This window comes from Bombus fervidus, chromosome 8 (assembly GCF_041682495.2).
Source record: "Bombus fervidus isolate BK054 chromosome 8, iyBomFerv1, whole genome shotgun sequence".
Classification (NCBI taxonomy): domain Eukaryota; kingdom Metazoa; phylum Arthropoda; class Insecta; order Hymenoptera; family Apidae; genus Bombus; species Bombus fervidus.
In genome coordinates this window covers 6,421,311-6,442,564 of record NC_091524.1, presented here as the reverse complement: position 1 = coordinate 6,442,564, position 21,254 = coordinate 6,421,311, and the positions used below count along the sequence as shown (strand labels likewise).

At 34.7% G+C, this 21,254-nt stretch overlaps 1 protein-coding gene across 5 annotated transcripts in view; it reads left to right on the top strand.

The window, feature by feature from the left end:
* Jvl (javelin-like) overlaps window positions 1-19,816 on the top strand; it is a 123,983-nt gene extending 104,167 nt beyond the window's left edge. For 3 of the 5 annotated variants that reach the window (XM_072009088.1, XM_072009089.1, XM_072009090.1), the window contains 4 exons: window positions 8,796-10,202; window positions 10,495-10,593; window positions 10,859-11,560; window positions 14,886-19,816. In XM_072009088.1, the coding sequence (XP_071865189.1) occupies window positions 8,796-10,202; window positions 10,495-10,593; window positions 10,859-11,560; window positions 14,886-15,200 (2,523 nt within the window). In that variant the 3' untranslated portion in view covers window positions 15,201-19,816. Of the gene's footprint in view, window positions 1-8,795; window positions 10,203-10,494; window positions 10,594-10,858; window positions 11,561-12,653; window positions 12,776-13,182; window positions 13,270-14,885 lie in introns of those variants that run through there. The other 2 variants (XR_011800497.1, XM_072009091.1) reach the window with 2 other exon arrangements.
* The last annotated feature ends 1,438 nt before the right edge of the window (window positions 19,817-21,254 follow it).

Here is a 21,254-nt window from a genome sequence, read left to right as displayed (position 1 = left end):
AATCCATTTATAAATCACAGTTATTGAAACTAATTTATATATCAAATTACGCACATGGTTCGATTAATCTCATAAGTGGAAGGATATTTATTGTCACTTTAATCGTTTTGATATCATATGGCGGTAAAAATTCATAATTATTGAATACGTATGTATATAAATACAGTTTTGATTCCTGTATTATAGATATTATATTAATACGCGCTGAAACATTCCCACGTTTCTCTTTGTCGCTTTATATCTACTCGTGTAGAATATAACTTTTTCTATGATTATCAATTAACTTTGCTTTTATTATGCTTGGAATTGTCTTTTAGTTAAACATGAGAACTTTCATAGGATTTCCTGTAATATACAAAAATTATAATAATATTTATAACGATAGTAAGCTTTTTATGGCAATATTGCACGACGTATAATCGTTATACGATAATTATGAACGATAATAATAATATTTTAATTTTTTAAATTTAAAAATCTTATTTATTAATTTAATCTTATTCACAGTTATCTTAAATTAAAAATATTGTCTCCTATACCATTTTCCTTTAATCGTTATCGTACGAGAACTATTTTTGCACATATAAATAAAATATATATAGAATTTATTTTTAAAAGTGTTTTTGAAGAGCCATATAATATCTGGAAGCTACAATATGATTAAAAAAGGAATTATAGCGAGATACAAGCAGTTATATAATAAAATTCATTAGATTCTACATTTTCTCATATGATTGCTTTTATTATTTCTTCTCACGTATTAATATATCTTAAATCGAAGTAATTTGAAGAAAAGTTCCGACGATACCGGATCAGATTGTTGTTAGTTTATTATTTCAGCAAATATCGTAAAATCTCATGGCCTTTTCACACAATGAAATTATTAACTATCACTTACTAGGGTTGTATAAGATCGCGAGCAAAAAAATCTCCGTTAGCAACAGAAATATTTGGCTACACCTCCGTAGCCGGCTCACTCTATAATATAATTCTATCTGTGATACAATCTAGGAATTACTGCAACGCTCTTATTAAACGCAGTTGCGCTCGCTCGCGATATTAGTAATACTTCAGTGCTGTCTGATACTAATTAGCAAGCGGTGCATTTATTTCTCAAGACGAGTTAACGCGTTTCATGTGGGAGATATTTCCTCGATATTGAATCCGTTGAACAAATCTGGGCAAACGTTTACATTACGCGAAAACAATAAAATAGTGTACTTAATTATATTGGATGATTCTCTATATAGTAGCAATTTAGTTTGAGATGCAGTAGGATTATATTTACTTGGACTAGCTGAGATAAATAATACTACAAATTATATACATATAATTATAAATATATTGACATAATTATACAGTAACTATAAATATATTTTAATCGCTAAAAATTATCGTTTTTGCCAACAAATACATTTATTGCGAAAATTTATCAATGAAAAATTCGAGTTCCTTTATTTAATTAGTTAACAGCATTTGACATATATGCTCGTCGTCGCTTGTATTTATTTACGCATTCCATGACCTAATCCCATGAGAGATATTTAAAACTAAATCTCGCAGTTAACTAAATTGAAAGTTAAAGAAATACTAAATTATTTTTAAGGTAAATTATTAGTAATAAAAAGGATATATTCGAACGGAATATGAGGGACAGAAAATTTGTGCACTTTTAGCGTTAGACTCTGATAGATAGCAATCTCTCGGATAAAATAAATTTCGAATCATACAACGAAAAAAAATTATGAGAAAGTATAAGATGCTGTTGCGAAACTGCGTTATACATTTAGCAATATGATTATACGGTAGAGTAAAACGGTGTTTCCAGTAGTAATTTATCTATCCCCAATATGTGGACGTGAAACAATTGTACAGGCAGTTTCTTTAATGAATAGTCAGCGTGTCTATTACACGGTAATTGGCCGAGTAGTAATGCAATAATAGTTTAATCACAGCCCTTCAATGTTTACTTAAAATAAGGTTTCACTTCAGTGAAAGTTTGCTGACCTTTTCTCTGTCGTACTAGTCAACGTACAACGTGTAATCGAACAATTATTTCGAGTATTTTATCTCGTTTCGAGATTCAACTGTGTAATGATCGGTTAGCCGAGACATGCTTTGCTCTTATTCGCTTAAACAGGAGAAAAAGTTTTCCTTCGGATAGTGTGATCCTGATCGGTTTCTTCTGGTCTGATTTTTCAGTCTTCCGGTTGAAAATCGCAGTTTAGTTTAAATAGTTTCTCTTCTCGTTAATCTACGCTCGATGATTTGGTGCATGTAGGTATTTGTTGGTTTGCAAGTAAAATAAGTAGCTATGTTTAGTAATGCACGGTAATGCATACGTATATTGTGTTGTGTAACGTTTCTACGTTTAAACAGCTACCTACTTGATTGTTCGTAAGCGAAACGAAAAAAGAATCGTAACGCGTTGAGTACGATGAAGAAAATAATTAATTACTCCTCGATAAGATGGATTTTGTTTTAACAATTTTTCGTTCCCATTTGAAAATTGCCAATTAATAATGTTTACTAATTAAAAATAATTTACCAAGAAACAGATAAAACATAAAACTTTTTCTGTGAAAGCTTTATATATCATTTAATGTATACTTTTACAGAACTGCTTATATGATACTGCTGATGTGTATAATATTAAAAGATATTAATCTACATTTATGATTGGTGTCGTATGCTATAATTTATATTAACATTACAATTTATGTTATGTAATTACACGGTAATATTTATTATGTAGGCACTAAAATAGTCCAGACTCGTTCTAAATTATCCTAATCCATAAAAAGATAATATTTAGAAGATTTAACAGAACCAGTTAATTTTTCTATGAAAGATATCAATTAATTATTAATAACGATTGTAAATAAATTACTGTTGCACATATATGAAACAATTATATAAAAAAAGAATTCAGAACAAATCAACAAAATCTTTATTTTCGATTGAAACTAACAATTTTATCTACTCAAATCAAACGATAAATTGCAACACAAGTCACTTTATTTTCCCATAACAAAGAGAAAACTACAAAGTTGAAAATAAACTGATCAAAACTAACAATTCTATGTACTCAAATCAAACGATAAATTGCAACACAAGTGGATCACTTTATTTTCCCATAACAAAGAGAAAACTACAAAGTTGAAAAAAAAATTGATCAAAACCCTACTTTCTAGCCTTACTTTCCAATTCGACTATGCACAGCAACTTCTCTTCAAAGGTCCGGCAGTTGAATGACATTTTGAATCTCCATTAATCGAGGCACACTTCGCGAAAGAGGATACACCGTGTGTTTTCCATGGCTACCGAAAAGGAGCGCGCTCAACGAGTATTGTACCTCCACGTTTCTTCTCGGTTGTTCCCCGCTCATTACGGAAATTATTACAAGGGGCACTTTGACACAAAAGCCCCGTTTTCTCTTACTTTCCTGCTTTACCGCTTGACTAGTCGTGTCATGCATTACGATGCTCGAACATCGGCGGAAACACTTGGCACGCACACTTCGGCGGCTCTTTCAGAAAGAGCAGATGACACGGAAGGGATTTGTCGTATTCGCGCGACATTCACGTTTTATACAGTGCCGCACAAAATGATAGGACACCTTGTACAGGCTATCCGGTAAATCGTAGAACGAGAAATCTGTACAACACCGTATATTTAAGATTCTAGGTTTACAGCTTTTTAATTTATTAGTGATAGGAAGTTTTATACTTAATCATGCTACGTTCTTTTAGTCAATTTTAGCCTGTCTAATATTAAAATGTAAAAGTGCCTCAAGTATTAGCACAATATGATAGAACCGTTATCGATACGTGGGATTTCTTGTTTTAATTTTATATTGAAGATTTCCTTAAGACATTAAAAGTTTTCTTATTCGTAGAAATAAGAGAAAGATTTTTTAATTTACTAACGACAGGAAGTTCTATACAGTACGACAAGTATTCGCTTAAAATCATATACTTCGGAGTTCTATGTCTACAGCTTCTTAATTTATGAAATAAATAGTACAATAAAAGTTGCATTCATGGAATGCCTTCATAAAGAACATGAAATAAGAAAAGTAGAAGTCGAAATTCAAACAGAATACTCAATTTAACAACGAAACAAAATCTCTTTTTCTTTCGATTATGGCCCATGGATTAGGTAAAACCACATGCCTGCATACACTGTTTCCCGTACCACGATTTTCAATCCGCATGCAGGTGCACCGCAAGAATTTTTGAAACGTGCAATACCTATTTAGTCAGGAGCATTAACCTCTTTTCCCTTAGACTGTCGCATAAAAGCAACATTAGCCATCCAGTGTGAATATCCTGTCTTGAACAGAATATATTTTTTGTTGTGTCGCAGAACTTGAATAATTATTTTGTACTTCTATTATACGCGATAGGTTGAAAATCGCTGCAATAGCCGTATTGCTGTTGATCTAAATTAACAAGGGCAATATCGAACATCATGAAATTCTTCGGCTCTACATACAGTGCAGTTATTAATCAAAAGCATTAACCGCTTATCTTAAATCACAATCTACTGCTCCAACATTTGTATGTTCATAGATAAAAAGCTGGACGCTAACTTCTTCATATTTCAAACTGTATAACGACCACGATAAAACTTACATTGGAAATCAGCTCGCTTCATTCCCACCATTCAACCTTATCTGTGCTTCTGAGTCATCGTCCCGATCGAATCCACGAAGGCACCATCAATTTTAATCATGCTTTACAACGAGAATCGATAACAAAATCACCGATACCATGGTGCAATTTCTGCTCTCGATTCATAATTCGTATCCATTCGAATGAGAATTCTTCGAACGCGTAAGCCCCATGCGTTTTCATTCATCGCGTTGAATCCGCGTTTGAAAATTGCTCGGCTCGACTCGCAGCGGAGAAACGGACGGATATTAGGCCCCAATAACCTGATTCTCGTCGCTTTATTCTCATCGCGCGTACTCGGACACGTTATTTTTCAGCTCTCCCCAGATTCCCTTGGAAAGCATACCGATCACATGTTGCGCGTCGAGTTGACACGAGTATACTCTCAGTGTTCGTGATCTTCATCGACGAATAACGAAAGTAACGATTATTACCAATAAGGAATTAGAAGACGTTGTGAAAATAAGACAATTACAACGAAATTATAGAAATCGTGGAAGCATTCCAAAGATGACTATACACACTTTGTACTTTATTGGATTTCTCGAGTGTCTAATTAAAATTAAAAAAAAGATTACTGAATAGTTCGATCCATTCTAAATGCCATTGACCGTACAAGTACATCGTATTGAGATCTAAGAAACTAAACAAAACGAGTGCATAAAATCTCGCATCGTGATACCTTATTGTTTTACTTCATTGATTACCTGCTTTCCACGTCAGTGAAAAGTAGAAAAAAATGCATAAAAACGTACCAGAGCGAGAGCGCGAATCAAACAATAAGGATATTAATTAATTCTTCAACGAGTTTCGGAGAAATTTCTGCTAGAATCTTCGCTTCGACCTTTGAAGCTGGTATAGAACATGTTCCGCAGTGATCAGAGTTAATTAGGCAACTCCAAAGAAGTAAATGTTACTTGCCATTATTTATAGAGATTATAATTGCTCAATCAGATATATTACAAGTTTTTAAGAAATTGCAATCTAAAAATTTAGAACGCTAGCGGAAATATTTCTTTTATGCACGCTTTATTGATATTGTAGATATCTACTTGTGTAATTGAAATAAATCTCGCATAATATTTCATACACTTTATAGGAAGAAACATGTTTCGAATAAAATATGAATGAGCGAAGCATCAAAGACGATCAATTGCGATCTTTGAATATGACAAATCGACGCGATAATGGATTATAAAGAAAGGAATAGCGTACCGTAAAGGCCTGTACAGATAAGTAGATTTACAATTTATCAATTTATTTCGATCAGATAAAAGGAATTGGATCGAACAATTAGTTTCTTGTAGAAGGTTGATGCTTTTTACTTTCTGAAGTTGTTACAGTAAAATGTTGTAAATAAACGGCGCATGTTTGTATAAATTCATATTTTTATTTATCTCTATATCTTATATCTTATATTTTTATACTGTTATATAATAATAGAATTTAACTGTCGAAACAACTTTGTAATATGTGTTGCAATATTGTTTCTGAAATATACAATGAAAAATCTACCTGCCCAGAGATTGAAAACTTTTGTACACCACAGTATATCATTTATATGAAAATCAACGTTAACTCTTAACTAATATCATTAGGCTATTAGGACCAGAAATAATCTAAAATTAGAATTTTATTTCATTTTATTACTAACCCTTGTCATAAATAACCTATCAATACTGTTGAAGGCTAGTGATGTATCTGAGGACAGATTAATCAGTCTGCGAGGGCCTTAAGAAACGTAACCCAAACCAAAGGTAGAAATTGTACTTTCGAATGCAATAAATTACTCAGATTACCAGGACGATTTCGCGTGCTCGCGGTGTCGCAGAGCCGTGGCATGTAAGAGATGACAACCGAGTGAAACAGACGGAACACCGAGACACGTCTCACACGCGACAACACCTGTCACGCGTTTTGCGTTTCGTGAGCATGTACGCGATTAACTTCCATCTCTGCTCACGTGTTATTTTCGCTCAGGAAAGTTGACGTTTCTCCTGCGTTTGTGTCGTTCCTAGATACAACTCGTACCCTCGTCCTCACCTGTAGTCATATTGCATCGTCGCAACGTGATTATAATGTCTTCGGAACTCTAACACCTTGGATTTACTCCTATGTCTCTTAATCCTGCTGCAATCCTTCAATTTATTGTATTCCAATCTCGCTTTCGTTTCAACGAAGCAAAAACTCGAGACCGGACTTTTAATGTTTTAAGAAAATCTTTGATTCTCCGTAATAATTCCTTTTTATTCCTATTAAACTTAAACAAATTTTCGAAGAGTTTTACAAAGATCGGAAAAAAGTTAATGTCGGTTTATTTTATTCGTAATGTAATATGCACTAATACAGTTTCTTGTATAAAATACTTACATATATTATTATTCATTTGCGGCTTCATTGTTGCATTAATGAGAATCCTAATTGAAGAACTTGAATTATGCAAGCACCAGTTATCGAGAAACTCATTTCCGTTGTATTAAATTCTCATTGCTTGGTTCTTCGCTGTTACAGCGGATAACTGGTAGTAATTATTGTTCGAAAGTTTTATATATATACAGGGTGCGCCTGCAATCACGACGCTACAGCCGGAAAGGGAGTGATTCTGTGTGAAAAAGTAATCAAAAACGTAGAATAGAACCTTTTCGTGTGATAGCTTGTATTCGAAATGACCATGGTAGTCGAGACGACTTTAAATAGAATGAAAAAAGAGATTGAGTTTGATTATGACATAGTTAGGTGCACGCAAGAATATCTAAGGTAAATTTTCTTAAACAATAAGATTCATACGAAACAACTTCATTTTATATTTTCGACCTACTTTTTGGCGTAGAGTTTCTTTCCAGTTGTATTGTGATTTTTCAAACCTGTTTCCCAATTTTGAGATTAAAAATATTACTACAAAATAAATATACTTTTTAAAGTCTGTACTTTACCTATTTATCACTGCACTGGTGTGTTTTATTCTCGAATCATTGTACCGACACAGAAAAGCTTATTTAGAGCAATTATTCTTCCTTTCGTATCAAACAAGAAACTGTAATCAAGTATAATCTTTTCTCCAAAGTAAATAATGTTCCTGTTATAGCAGATTAAATGAGTATGATCTTAATGTCCTTCAAAGACGTTTTCGAGCAAGTTTTCCTTTTTCGGAACATTATCTTGGAAAACATGTATGAAATTTATAATTTAGTAGCAATTTCTCATTGTTAGAAAAATTAGAAACTTAAAGTTATTACAGCTCGTGCGTCTTAGCTATGGAAGTTAAACACGAGACGAATACCGCCTACTTTATAAGAAAAATTTAATAAAAACATGCAATATCATCTACCAACTAATTTGTTTAAACACATTTATATCTAATGCCATGCTCATTAAATTTACGATATTAAAGAGAAGAAAGTTTAAAAGGTAGGCGGTACGAAAATACAGCATAATTTTATAAAATGAAATTATAATTGACAAAAGCATTGAATAGATATTATATATATATTTCAAAATATTCGGTTGCCACAAAGTTCGTAGTAAAGATATGATAAATAAATATTCCACGTTTGCATTATTTGCTATAGCGCGCCTTTAATATTTTTAAAATTTCCATTGCAATCGATTCGCTATTAAATTCATTCTCTAAAAACAGAATACACTAAAATAAGGCAGAAGATCTGCGAAATGTTTGATTATTATAAAAAGATATCGCAACTCGAAAAAATCGAAACACGTTGCTCAGTGCATAGAATCACAAGGATTGATTGCACTCACCCTTAAAACATTATCTTCTAACGATAATAATTAATCACAAACTTCCAAACGTTGCATCGTCGAACCCAAACAAAGAAATGTGTTAGGTTGTCCGAAAAGTTTCTGTCGTTTCATAAGGTGATAACAGATGAACAACAATTTCTGTTTTATATTATTTGATTGAATTAGGTATGATCTATTTCGTTATATTTCTATTATTATGTTCGTGCATAATTCAATAAATTAATATAAAACAAAAAACAATGTGCGTCTATTATTTCCTTATAAAACGAAAGAAACTTTTCGGACAACCTTATAAAAAGATAAACGAAATACATATATATACCAACATTTAATTTTTGCATCTGTTTGTTTGCATAGTGTGGCATTGGCACTGGCTTAACAGGAAGTGTCGTCGGAAGCGGCAGTGGTACTGGCAGCGGTGGAAACAGCAGCAGTGGCGGTGGAAACAGCAGCAGTGGCGGTGGCATGGATTGCATGCCCCTACGACCAGGTCCTTTTCACTACCTGATAAACGAGCAGGCGAAGTCCTTGATCGCCCTGCAGGAGCTCCAGAATGAGGTCGGCGCCCTTCTTGAGTTCCGGGACCTCGTCATCGAGACGTTCCCAAACCTCCGGCACAAGATGGCCGCGACGGCATCCGCGGGAGCGTCTGTGACATCGTCGTCCTGCACCCAAAATTCTCACATCCCTTTACCGCTATCCAGTCCATCATCGAGACGAATCAACGAATGGGAGCCTGGGAAGGTTAGGAGACGAGTTCCGCGCGAAGGTGCAGAATCTTCGTCGTCTTCATTACCGAGGAGTCGCAGTAACTCGCACAGTGGCGGTACGAAGAACAACTGTAGCGCCACGGTCCAGGATTCTGGCTTTAGCACGGAAACATCTTCCAAGGACAGTGCTTCGACAGCGATAGCACCAAGACCGAATAGTCCTAGACCTACTGTTCTCGACGAGGCGGAGGACGAGCTGTGGAATCTTCTGGACGTGATCCATCGTAAGGGAATCAGACTTAGAGAAGAGGTAGAATGTTTGCAAGGTCGATTAGAGAGCGTAGCGTCTGAAGATCTAGCATCTACCGATATCTTGGATGCTGTAAGAAAGGTTACGTGTCTGGAGAATGAAAAGACAACGACAATACCGACCGAAGAGGGTGAACAGGACAAAGATAAAGATTCTCAAGTAGTAACGCTGAGGAAGGAGAAGGAGCAACTTCTGGACAAGGTGGCAGAGCTCGAGGCAGAGACGATATCCAGTCGAGCTAGAGCGCAGGAACTTCAGTCCGAGTTAGCCGCGTTGTCTGCGTTGAAAACTGGTCTCGAGGATCGACTCCGGGCTGGACTGAGCGAAGCATCTGCGGATGTCCTTGCGCCAGGTGCTCAGAGGTTGCAACCTATCGCATCCGCGGCGCCTGTCGTCTCGCCGTCGAAAAGCAATAACGTTAGCAATATTAAAAGCAAGTCTTCGGCGTTTGCGTCGGTTGCGACGTCCACAAAGGCTCATAAAAGTCGCTTCCGGACAAGGACCATAGAGAAGAACGTTTTGTTGGACGTCACCGCCCATAATGAGGAGCTACGCGACATCGATGTCGAGGCGAGTGTAAATGAAAGGAGAGCACGTCTGGGTGCATTGGATTCCGTCCTTGTGTCACCTACCAGAGTTGCGCACGTTAAGGACGTCGACTCAAAGAAGATAGCTGCCATTCTACGAGAAAACTCACCTCTTGAGCTGCAGCGGCATTTAATCACTACTACCGTCCATAATCAGGTAAAGGTAGCTGAGATTTATAAAATTTCATTCTTTCTTCAAAATCTAACTTTCTAGGATTTTAATATAATTTGTAAAGTAAAGGCATTATGATCGATTTTGATGTTAACTTTTCCCAGTGATTGGTTATTTCCATCAAGAATTAACAACATATGAAAAATTCATTAACTTTGTGTTTGAGTGGTAGGCTATGAAATATAAGATATCGTTGTATTGGGAGTAGTTCTTCCAGTATGACAAATCTTACACATATTTAAATGAAAATGTTATAAGGTAAATCGATATTTTGCAGGTCCTACAAAAAAGGTTAGATGAAGTACAAAAAAGTACAGAAACTCTTTCCGAACGATTAGACAAGGCACGGGAGGAAAACGACGACTTACGTTTCCAGGTAATTTATATAATTACATAATTTTAATTACGTTTATACGATAAATGATTAATTATGAAAATACGTAAATATTCATACGTATAGACATTAGATAAATGAATACTAAGTACATAATATGTGTTCAATATAACACATTAATATATTACATAATAGTATAACACTTTAATTATAGATAATCGAATATATTTTCCGAAATTCTAGATCACTCGTTTAACTATCTCTACCTGTACCTATCGAAATTTTGACATCTTAATATATATTCCAGCTGGAGGAGAGAAACATCGAATTGGAAGGTACTCGAGCGCGCGTTCGCGTACTAGAAAGACTTCAGCAGCGACCACCAACGGAAATAGATCCGGAGGCGGACGGTGATCAGCCAAGGTGCGAACAGAATGGTCTCGAGCCAGGAAGTAGCACAGAATCGGCTCGCGATCATCATCAAGCCGTCGAGGTGAAACCGTCGCCCCGGCGACGTCCTAGCCGTATACCTTTACCCGGTGCTACGACGAAGGCAGCAGCACCCAGACCACCTAGCCACGGAAGAAACGACAGCAAGGAGTCGTTGAAATCGTTAACAAGGCCACCGCGTGATTCTAGTCGCGACAGTCATGGTGGCAAGTCTTTGTCGAAGGCTCGTGACTCAAATCGAGATTCCCTCGGGAACAAAAGTCTGACCAAGAATAGTAACAACAACAACGGCACCGGCGGTGGGAATAATAACGGGACCGGAAACAGCAAGGAGACAAACAGGGAGTCCCTGAACAGGTCCCTGCCGCGTAACAATTCCAGCCGAGACTCCTTAAACAAATCCTCCTCGCTGTCCCGCGCCCGAGACTCGCTGGAGTCTAACAACCTCGGCACGTCCTCATCCCCGGGGACGACTCCTCCTCGAAGACCGCCCGCCCCTGCACGCCGTTCCTACAGCCTGGCCCGCGCGTCAACATCTGTTGATACCGAAAACGGCAAGGTACGATCCGTAAAGCAATTTTTTTGGAGCAACTGGCTGAAGTCATCATTGTCCAACGGCCCGATGTAGTAGAGAGTCCACCAGTATCCTCTTCTCCAGGACGGCCAGTAGTCACTGTTAGGGATATCTGCTGCTTCTAATTGCGGCCCCCTTCAAACCGAGTCCGTCTCCTACGCCTCTTGGACCTTCTAATTTTCTCCCGTCTTGACACGCTGACTTGTGCTCACCGTATACCAACAAAAAGACAGCCCGGTTAACCAACGACCAAGGGTCATCCACTGTAGCTACTTATAGTCGATCGAATTTATTTGTTTCATCGGTTATACAGCTGACTCGCTAATCTTTACTATTCTCTATTCACCCCTTGCGCCATCCGTGTACCACTGTATAACCATTCTTTCTCAGTCAAACGCTGGTTCTATTTCTAATCGTCGCGTCACATTCACAAAACGTTCTTTAATCTCACTATCGGACCTGTCTTTCGTCGTTCTCTTCGCCGCGGTCCACGCTTTCCTCCGCGACAGCACTCGTCCTTAACGTGCGTTAACTCTTATCTATCGAAATGTGGAATCGTTTCCGATCTAATCATCCTCTATGACACACACGATCATTCCTGAAAACGTTATTGAAACTCTGACGTATACAGAGACTATCGACCGAAACTTGTCTTAATTACGACGAATCGCCCGACGATCCACAACCAAAATGTCTGATCTGGAGCGCAGGCGAGCGTGCGTTCGAGCCCGTCCCCGGCGGTCCAATACAGAAAATGGCCCCTTCTCGCGTGCCGCCGGTTTTTCTCGTAAGTTATGCTTCTTTTATTATCATTTGCTTCGATGCTTCTTCCTGGATGTGGTGAGCTATGAGCCTGTTTTTATCCTCATCTTCCTGTTTTCTCGTCTCGTCAAGTAGTACACACATTTGTAGTTGTCCTCTCTTTTTTTTATTTTTTTTATTTTTTATTATTTCCACTTTAGTTCTTGGCATGCGCACGCACCCGTAGTAAGCCTCCCTTCAATCTCCATCTAAATTAGTTGAATTGGTTCTCACGGTATCAGTCATACATTATATTATTTTACTTGTTTTATTTCAGTGAAGAAAAAGTAGCAGCACTCACGATGCGTGACCTTAACATACATTCATACTTAAAAGACATTAGTTGCATTTCTACGTATGGGAGGATTTGAGTAATCGAATATTATGAGATTGCATAAGGTATTATAACTTGATGATAACTCAGATTGGGAATACCCATATAATTAAACTTTAATCTGTAATCTTAGCTCTTATGTCACTTGATGTCTCAGTTTCTCACACATTTCATTTGGGGATTTATCTGATTTGCTATACTTTCAATATACTGACTCATTGAATACTTAAATACCACCCCATTGAACACACCTTACTACATAAAATATTGATTATGACCTGATTTCCTTTTTCTTATTGACCCCATAGTAGTATTAGTTATCTTTTGCAACAAAAAGATGCATGCAAATTGATATAATGTACTTTGTCGAATTTTGTGACTCGAATAATTGAAAACAAATTAAGGTGAAACGATTAATGTTTAATGTAGAATCTTCAATATTCTTATAGTAATAAATCATAAAATTCGACAGATAATTTTATCAGAAAGCGAATGTCGGGGATAATTTGGCTCTTCGACCATCATGACGTCGATATCTTCGTCTCTCCACCACTTTGTCGTAAGATTACATTTATTGCAGTTATGAATTCAAAAAGAAACGGGCAATTTATTTCAGCACGCACGTCGAACACGATATTACCGTAAATTTTCACGCCGCGCTAGCGAAGATTCCCTCGTTTTGAATGTCCATTAATCTTTCAGTTTGTTTGCTCTTTCATTTGCTCAAGTTTGATCTTATTTGCTAGCGTTGCTTGTATGCGGATATAGCCTCGAGAGCCATGACGTGGCTCGCAGATTCGTACTTATAATGATTGATGTAAAGGAAAATGAATCGACCACACGCTTACCTGCTTGGCCTTGCGGTTCATTGTCCACCTCACGTCCAGTGCTACGTGATACTACGAATTAAATACTAATTTACAGTCTCGTCCTTTTTCATTGCACTCTTTAAAGTGCGATCGGTCTTCTCGATATTTGCAGTGACGATCGGATGTTCGATTCAATTGTGCATTGGTAAGTTACTCATGCGGACAAAGTTAATCGAAGAACAGTTTAGATTAGAGTAAAAATATTTTTAATTCTAATACGTATTGCCTTTCTTTTTTATCAGGAGATTTTGAAAAGAAATTTTGGGAGAAAAATATTTATAAGATATAATTGCTAATAAAGATAAAAGGAATAAGATTTATCGATAAATAACGTTTGAAGTAACAAATAAGAAATATAATGATCTATTATTATTTGATGCAATAATTCAATATTATAAGAGAAAGTAAGAATTTGCACAGTATTCTATGCTTTATGTATTTTTCATGTTTTTTATTTTTATACTGTTTTATGCTTTTTACACTTCCTTTAAATTGAATTTCTGCACATCAAATTTATATTTACCATATTATGCTTTATACAGTGAGATTTTAAATCTATTTCATCTCCTTTTCATATTTAACAAGACAAAGTGTTCTGGCTTGTATTTCCTTGTTATTAGAAATTGAACAGAGCTAATCTCATAAAAAATTCAAATTTTATTTGCGCTATAATCGCGAATTAGGCATAAGCTTAATTATTAAAACAGTTTCTTTAATTATTCTAATTAAATCATGTGAAATTACATATACTCATATAGAATTTCTCAAGACTCTTTCTCAATAATAATTAGAAAGTGGTAAATCTGAAACCACTCATTATTGGTTTATATTAAAATTATTAATAACGTGTTGCAATTATCAGTTACATTTTATAGAAGCATATGGGTATACAAACTATATCAAATCTTTTCATCGAACTTTCTCAAACGTATAATCTAACAAATATGTAGCATATCTCTGAGAGATACCTTCCGAACTTTCGATCGTCACTGCAGATATCTGTGTCGGACTCCAGACATTCAGAAACATTCAAAAGTGGTTCAGAAAACTTCCGTTTATCTCGTACGCACACCGCATTCTCATATATTAGCGACACTTTCGATAGTCATCATTAGTATGTATCATGTAAAATACCAGAGACGGTATAAGAGCACTGATCATTGTGGGATTTTGTTGTGTATTTTGCCTCAGAGGAATTGAAACGCAGTGAAATACAAGCTACGTGCAAATCTTGAAAAATCGAGTTCTCGTTCGCAGGTAAAAGCAAGTAGAACAAAAATCAGTAATAAGCAATAATGTTTTTCAGAGTTGCACCGAACCACCGAGTTCTTGGTGTTCAACGAACGGCAGCTTCCGACACAGCGATTCCTCTTTGTATCCGGACTCCTTGAATCAAGAGACTTCGTCGGTGACCGGTACGACCAAAGTGGAATTTATCATTGGTTCACCAATCAGACGTTTTCGACAGAGTTCTGTCTGGCCCCATCGTTATTTCGATAGCATAGATTCAGCGGCTATGTTGCCAGAAAGCCTGTTATCGGACGAGTTTTCTCTGCGTCGTGGCGAAGGACTTGCTGAATGCGATTCCCTCGAGTGTCATCCGATTTCAAATGACAGCTAAGTCGGGAAGTTCGTCGTTTGTCAACTTGTCAATGAATATACTTAAAGAATCTTGGTGGGTTGACTCGTTTAATTGATAGGAAGAAAGACATTTGAAGATAAAGAAAGATATATTCTGCGCTTGAATAAGAAACTCAATAGTTATACGAGTTTAAATTAATCTGAGTATTATGTAGTTTAACGATTAAGGAAGTTCATATTAGGCTTCAAGCGCTGAAGATTATTTCGATTATTATGAATCTATAACATTGATTTTATCTTACAAGTACATATTTCTATTTTTTACATCTATTGTGACTAGCAAAGTATCTGAAGTATTGTTTAATTTGTATACAGAATTTTATATAATTTCTTCTCAAAGTTGCAATTTATTATATTTCATTACCTTTGTTTTGAGCGAAAGACAAATCTGACAAGAAAAAAAAAAAGAAAAAAAAAATTTTTTTTGCCAAGGAAATAATGTTGTAGATCATGAACTGCGAGCTTAAAGCATCAAGATTCTTTAATATACAGTGAGATTGACGACCATAGACTATTTTTATAGAAGCTGATTGCTTCATTTATCATCTCATTTTATTCATTGTTCCACTTTCACTTCACATTTTCGGCACGTTTTCGTGATTTTCATGTGCAGTTTATGAATCAGACTTTATTTCAGACACTATGGAATTCTATTAATAACTGACATGAAATTGATTGATTTCTAATTCGAGTATGAAAATTATATACGTTTACACAAACAGATTGAAAATCACGTATGGCATATACACCGATGTGTGTTCATTTGCAGTGTCGAATGGAAGATATATTGATATATCAAATTTTCGGTCCAAATTTTCTTATTTGTTGAAAGTGCAACATTTTAAATATGTATGTATTTTTTAATAGTCCTATGAAAAGAATCATGGCGACAGACGATAATGATTGCGAGAACTATCGTTAATTTAATTTTTTATTTTATACATGCGAGTAACTTTATGAAATCAATTTAAACAGTTGAAGAGACTAATCGGAGAATATAAACCAAAATAATTTTATCAATCGATAATCGATCGAATAATATGAAATAATATAATTTTAAAAAGTAACATTTTTTCTATAAACTTTGGTCAAATTAAACCAAAGTTACCTTTTTCACATTTTAAAAATTAATACATACATTTATACATTTTCATTGTTTACCAACTTTGAATTATATGTAACATATTATAACAAGTTGCTAGAATATATAAATTAATGCGAAATGTACGACACATTCAACGGAGGATATGGTTGTTCTTGAGCACCGTTAGACAATGAGTGAAAATCTTGAAATATATTATAAATGGATTTTCACTGTATCCATGATATATTTAAAAGATATCTTCAGTTTCAAATACTGCAACATCGTTAATTGTGACGCAAAAAAGAAAGAATTATTTTTATTATTGCGTTTGTTAACTGTCCAATAAGTATTCAATTAATTGTGACATTTTTTTATTAATAGAAGGTTTGGAGTATTTTGAGAAATATAATTTGTATTTTAATAGGGTCCACTTCAAAAGATTTTTATAAATCGGTGAATTGCATTTTTTCATATTTTCATCATATACTACACCAAGCAGTTGTACATACTTAGGCAACCAACTTCAAGAATAAGTTTGTTCAACAAACTTTTAATTACTTGATAAACCAGTCCAAGTTTTTTGTTATTTTCACGTAATCATTGGTGGACTTTTTGAAATGTATACATCAGTGCATTTTAGATTTGTATCTTTATACCTTAAGACTGTATCCTTATCTGCTGCTACAAAATTGCTCTTGTTATTGTCGAATCATCTTTTGTATAGAATTATAAATAACGTGATGGAAATGTTATCGATATTTATATGCTTTCTATTTACACCGAATTGATTCTATTAGTCTTTTCATGCGAGACATTACTTTCCTTTTTTATCAAAATTATCCTTGTAAATTTATCGAAAAATATTCTATTTTTTCAAAATAACAGTTATAATATTTTTACTTGCTGTATTAAAATTTCTGCAATATAATATGTTTAAACTCTTGATAGAGAAAATAAATAAGAACAAAGTATTCGTAAAATAATAGAACAACGAATCAAAGTATTTGTCGTTTGCCATTTTACTAAAAATTTTGTTTTAAATAATTTTCTCCATCATGAGTCTAAAATTACAAATACATTTGCCATTCATTTATAAATATTCAATTCCTTTTATTGGTGAACATTTTGTATCATTTTATGAAACATATTATAATATTAATTATAAAATAGAGGTAAAAATATCACTCTGTTATCTTATCATTTCAAAGTCATAATAATTTGTTGATAAAATATTGTTTACTTCAATATTTGACATAATAGAAAATTATAAATTAACTATTTCTCTCTTTGTATGTAAATAGGCATGAAAAGATTAATAATAGTCGAACACAAATGATATTACGATCACTAACACATTCCATGCTGCAAATTCGACAGTTTCGTATTCCATATAGCATTTGTACCTTTCATTTAAACTTGCGTTGTGATTAATGTAATTTATTTATTGTGTGCGTGTGAAATGTCGTACAATCGCGCAGATTTTCATATACATAGAGAAGAGAATGTCTTCATATGTAAAGAAGAAAATTCATAAGGACACCCTTCCGAAAACCGCGATTCTTGAGTCTCTAGAAATCCTTCCTTGGAAATTCTGGAAGGGAAAAAATAAAGAAACACAGAAAGAAGCCTGGTCGAGTGTACGAATTGATTGTATAGAAGCTTTTCGTAGGAACACACATATCGGGTGAGATAGTGTGAAAGTGTATCTTTGACAATATCCTTGGTCGTCGCAATATAAATATTCATAAATTTTAGAACTTAACTAATTGTCAAACTTTCCTCTAATCGAGTCGTGTAGAAATTTCTCAACGATTGTTGCTATTAAGTGTTTGTTTGGGGCATTTTTCAATATTCGAAGAATTCTTATCCTTTGCTCAAATAACCTTTTTTTTTCATTCAAAATTATTATAATTATTCAAGTTTAACAATATTTAAAAGTACTCTCATATTATTTTTATGTATCTACAGTGCTACAAAAATGGACATGTTACTTTTTTCCTGGACCGAACTGTTGATTATATTGAATATTTAAATTATACATAAGTATTCAAAATATAATTATAAAAACAAATTAAATTATATCTAGAATTATCCAAACTATATTCAATGTCGCTATCGTATTTAGTTTTTCTCAAATTATACTAGTAATTAGATTTACTTCATGCCCTTCGAACTCAAGAAGAGGCGTTGTATTTATTCTTTGTGTGGGTGTGTGTATTGAGTGTGGAATCTAGTTTCAAGAGTATTCTTGAATTATCTTTTCTTTGAATTGTCCTTCCTTGATTCTTCGTTTTTCCAGCAGTAAACGCATTCATTCCGCTCCTTTTTTCTCTCCCTGTTTTAGTATTTCTTTTACTGTTCCTTTAACTGTGTTACTTTCACCTTTTTACATTCATGCAGCATATGTTCCAGTGACTTCTTCCTTCTTCACTATGTACATATTTCCTCTTTCTTCGTTTGCACATCTGAACCTGGCAGTATACTTTGATCTCTGCCTTTGTAGTGCTCATTTAAATATTTCATTCTTTAGTTACCTCTAATTTCCTTATAATGCGTGTTATATCTGCTTTCTAGTATTCCACTATATTACCATTGTAACTGCTCTGTCCTGTTCATTTGCGCTGGGGCTTCAGCAAGGTCTTTCTCTCTTCTTTTTTCCATTTGCACTTCTTTAATACCTGTCATTTTCTGTCTGTGGTATGTGTCTCTAATTTCTTCCCAGTTCGACTTCTTATCTTCTTCCTTCGTATCTATTTCCCTTCGAGATTCTTGTATTATTTTATACTTATTTAACCGTTTGGTTTTCTCCTTGCATCTTATTGCTCTTTTCCCTGCCTCTATCCCTACTTTATTCTATCCATTCGTTTTGGTTCCCTCGAGGACTAAACATTAGAAACGATGGGATGAAGTCCAGAGCCATTATCCACCTAATATATTTCTCTCGTATGTTCTGTATTCATGCTTTGCTTTCTTCCAGGCTTATATTTCTGCAGCGTACAACAAAGTACTTTTAATCATACTCCTAAAAATTCTCATTCTCCTTTCAATTTCCTCAAAATATGATTACATCGAAAAGAGAATTCTTTTTCTTCGAAATTTTTCGAATCTTCAAATGTCCCAGATATTCTCACTTAAAAATATACACGTTTAATAAAAACAAGAAAAGAAGAAATAAACGAATAACTGCGTGTTGAAAAAGCGAGAAAAGAGAACGTCACAGAGAAGCATGTCGTTTTTACTATAAAAAGAGAAGCATATTCGCTGTCGTGAGGTAGACTGATAGGTCAACGGACCTAGAATTAGTCAGATCGTATGACTTGAATGTAATGACTCGGTAAGAAACACTACGTACCACACAGTTCCTTGCTTCAACCAATTTCGTTATTTATAAAAAGTAAGGGAAAAAGGGTTAGCGACCGTCAAGACATCGAGCATTCGTGCGTTTAATCACAGTGATCCTAGTTATTACAACGGACGTTAACTGTACGAAGAAAGAGAGAGAGAGAGAGAGAGAGAAAGAGAGACAGAGAGAGATAAAGAGAGAGAAGAAAAAATGATTAAAAGAAGAAACATGTGATTAACTTTTAGCTGAACTCACATAGGACTGACGGATTTTACTTATATTATTGTTTTAGTGCCTAACTATTTTTACGCGAATAGTAAAGGAGAGATTGTGCGAATGTGCGAGCGCGTAATAAAGAGTAAAAGAGAGAATGAAAGGCAGAATGAAAAACCAAAACCGAAGCCGTGTGACTTGCGAATGAGTTTCCGTTTTTTAGCCGCTACCTTTGTGTCGCGAGACGAAAACGCATAAAGAATTGCGAATAAAGAAAGAGAAACGAAGGACGATAAATGCTCAGATATCAATTCTGCACATTCGTATATGTACAGTTGGCGGACTAATTTAGTGTGCCAACTGGAGGCTATTATTTTTATACCTTAATTGACGACTGTGAGAACGAGAGCGATGAGAGTGTCGAGCGGACTGCGCCGATCTTAGCAGCTTCCTTTTTTCTCGATGATAGTACCTTCATCGTCGTTGTATTATAATTAATTATTAGACTTATTATCGGGTTCGTGCCACCGTGCTTCGGCTCACTGACTAAACGATGGTTTTATTATCGATACCACACCCGACACAATTTGTATATGTATATACGTATTACGGCATCGTGAATTATTTAAAGAAAGTTAGTTTAAATGTACAGATGAATCTGTGTAACGATATCTGCGATAATGTGATCCGATTAATAAATACGATATTACGTAGCGAATGTAGTTTTTCGTTACCTGCTCTAGAAAGGATATATCTCTTGTTATGTATATCCATTGATTTGTTTCTGATAATTTTACTTCGCGATGGTCTTTTTTAATGACTTTAATAACATTATCGTTATTTGTTTCCAAGCCCTTCAAGTAATCTGTTACTATCGCGAAGTAATTACGCGGTATTTCTTCGATTATAAATTTCTTAATTCTTCTTTGGTGGAAAATTCTTCTTTTTCAGCCAAATACTGCGCTTTATAGTTATTTGTTATTTTTTAACGCTGACGAAACACTCCTAATTTTTCAAATTTTATTTTCTTCAAGGAAATTAAACGTATAAGTGTATATTTATTTATTATCATAAACTCGAATAGCGAATTTTTTAATCTCACATTTAGTTTTCTATAAAGTTTCTGCAAGTTGCAGAAGTTTTAACCTTGTTCGAATAGCCATCGATGTTTATTTACAGCAAAGTAATGTTAACTATATTCAGGTTGTCAACACATAATTATCTTATTTCGTCATTCCATATATAAGTATTATATATGAATATTTATTGAGGACGCTGTAATTATTGTTCGTCAAGTAACTAGGTAAGTTGTTCTAAAAAGTGAACAAAATTAAAATTTCCATAATGCGTACAATGTTTCATACGCGTGTTTAAATATTTTATCTCATTTAATA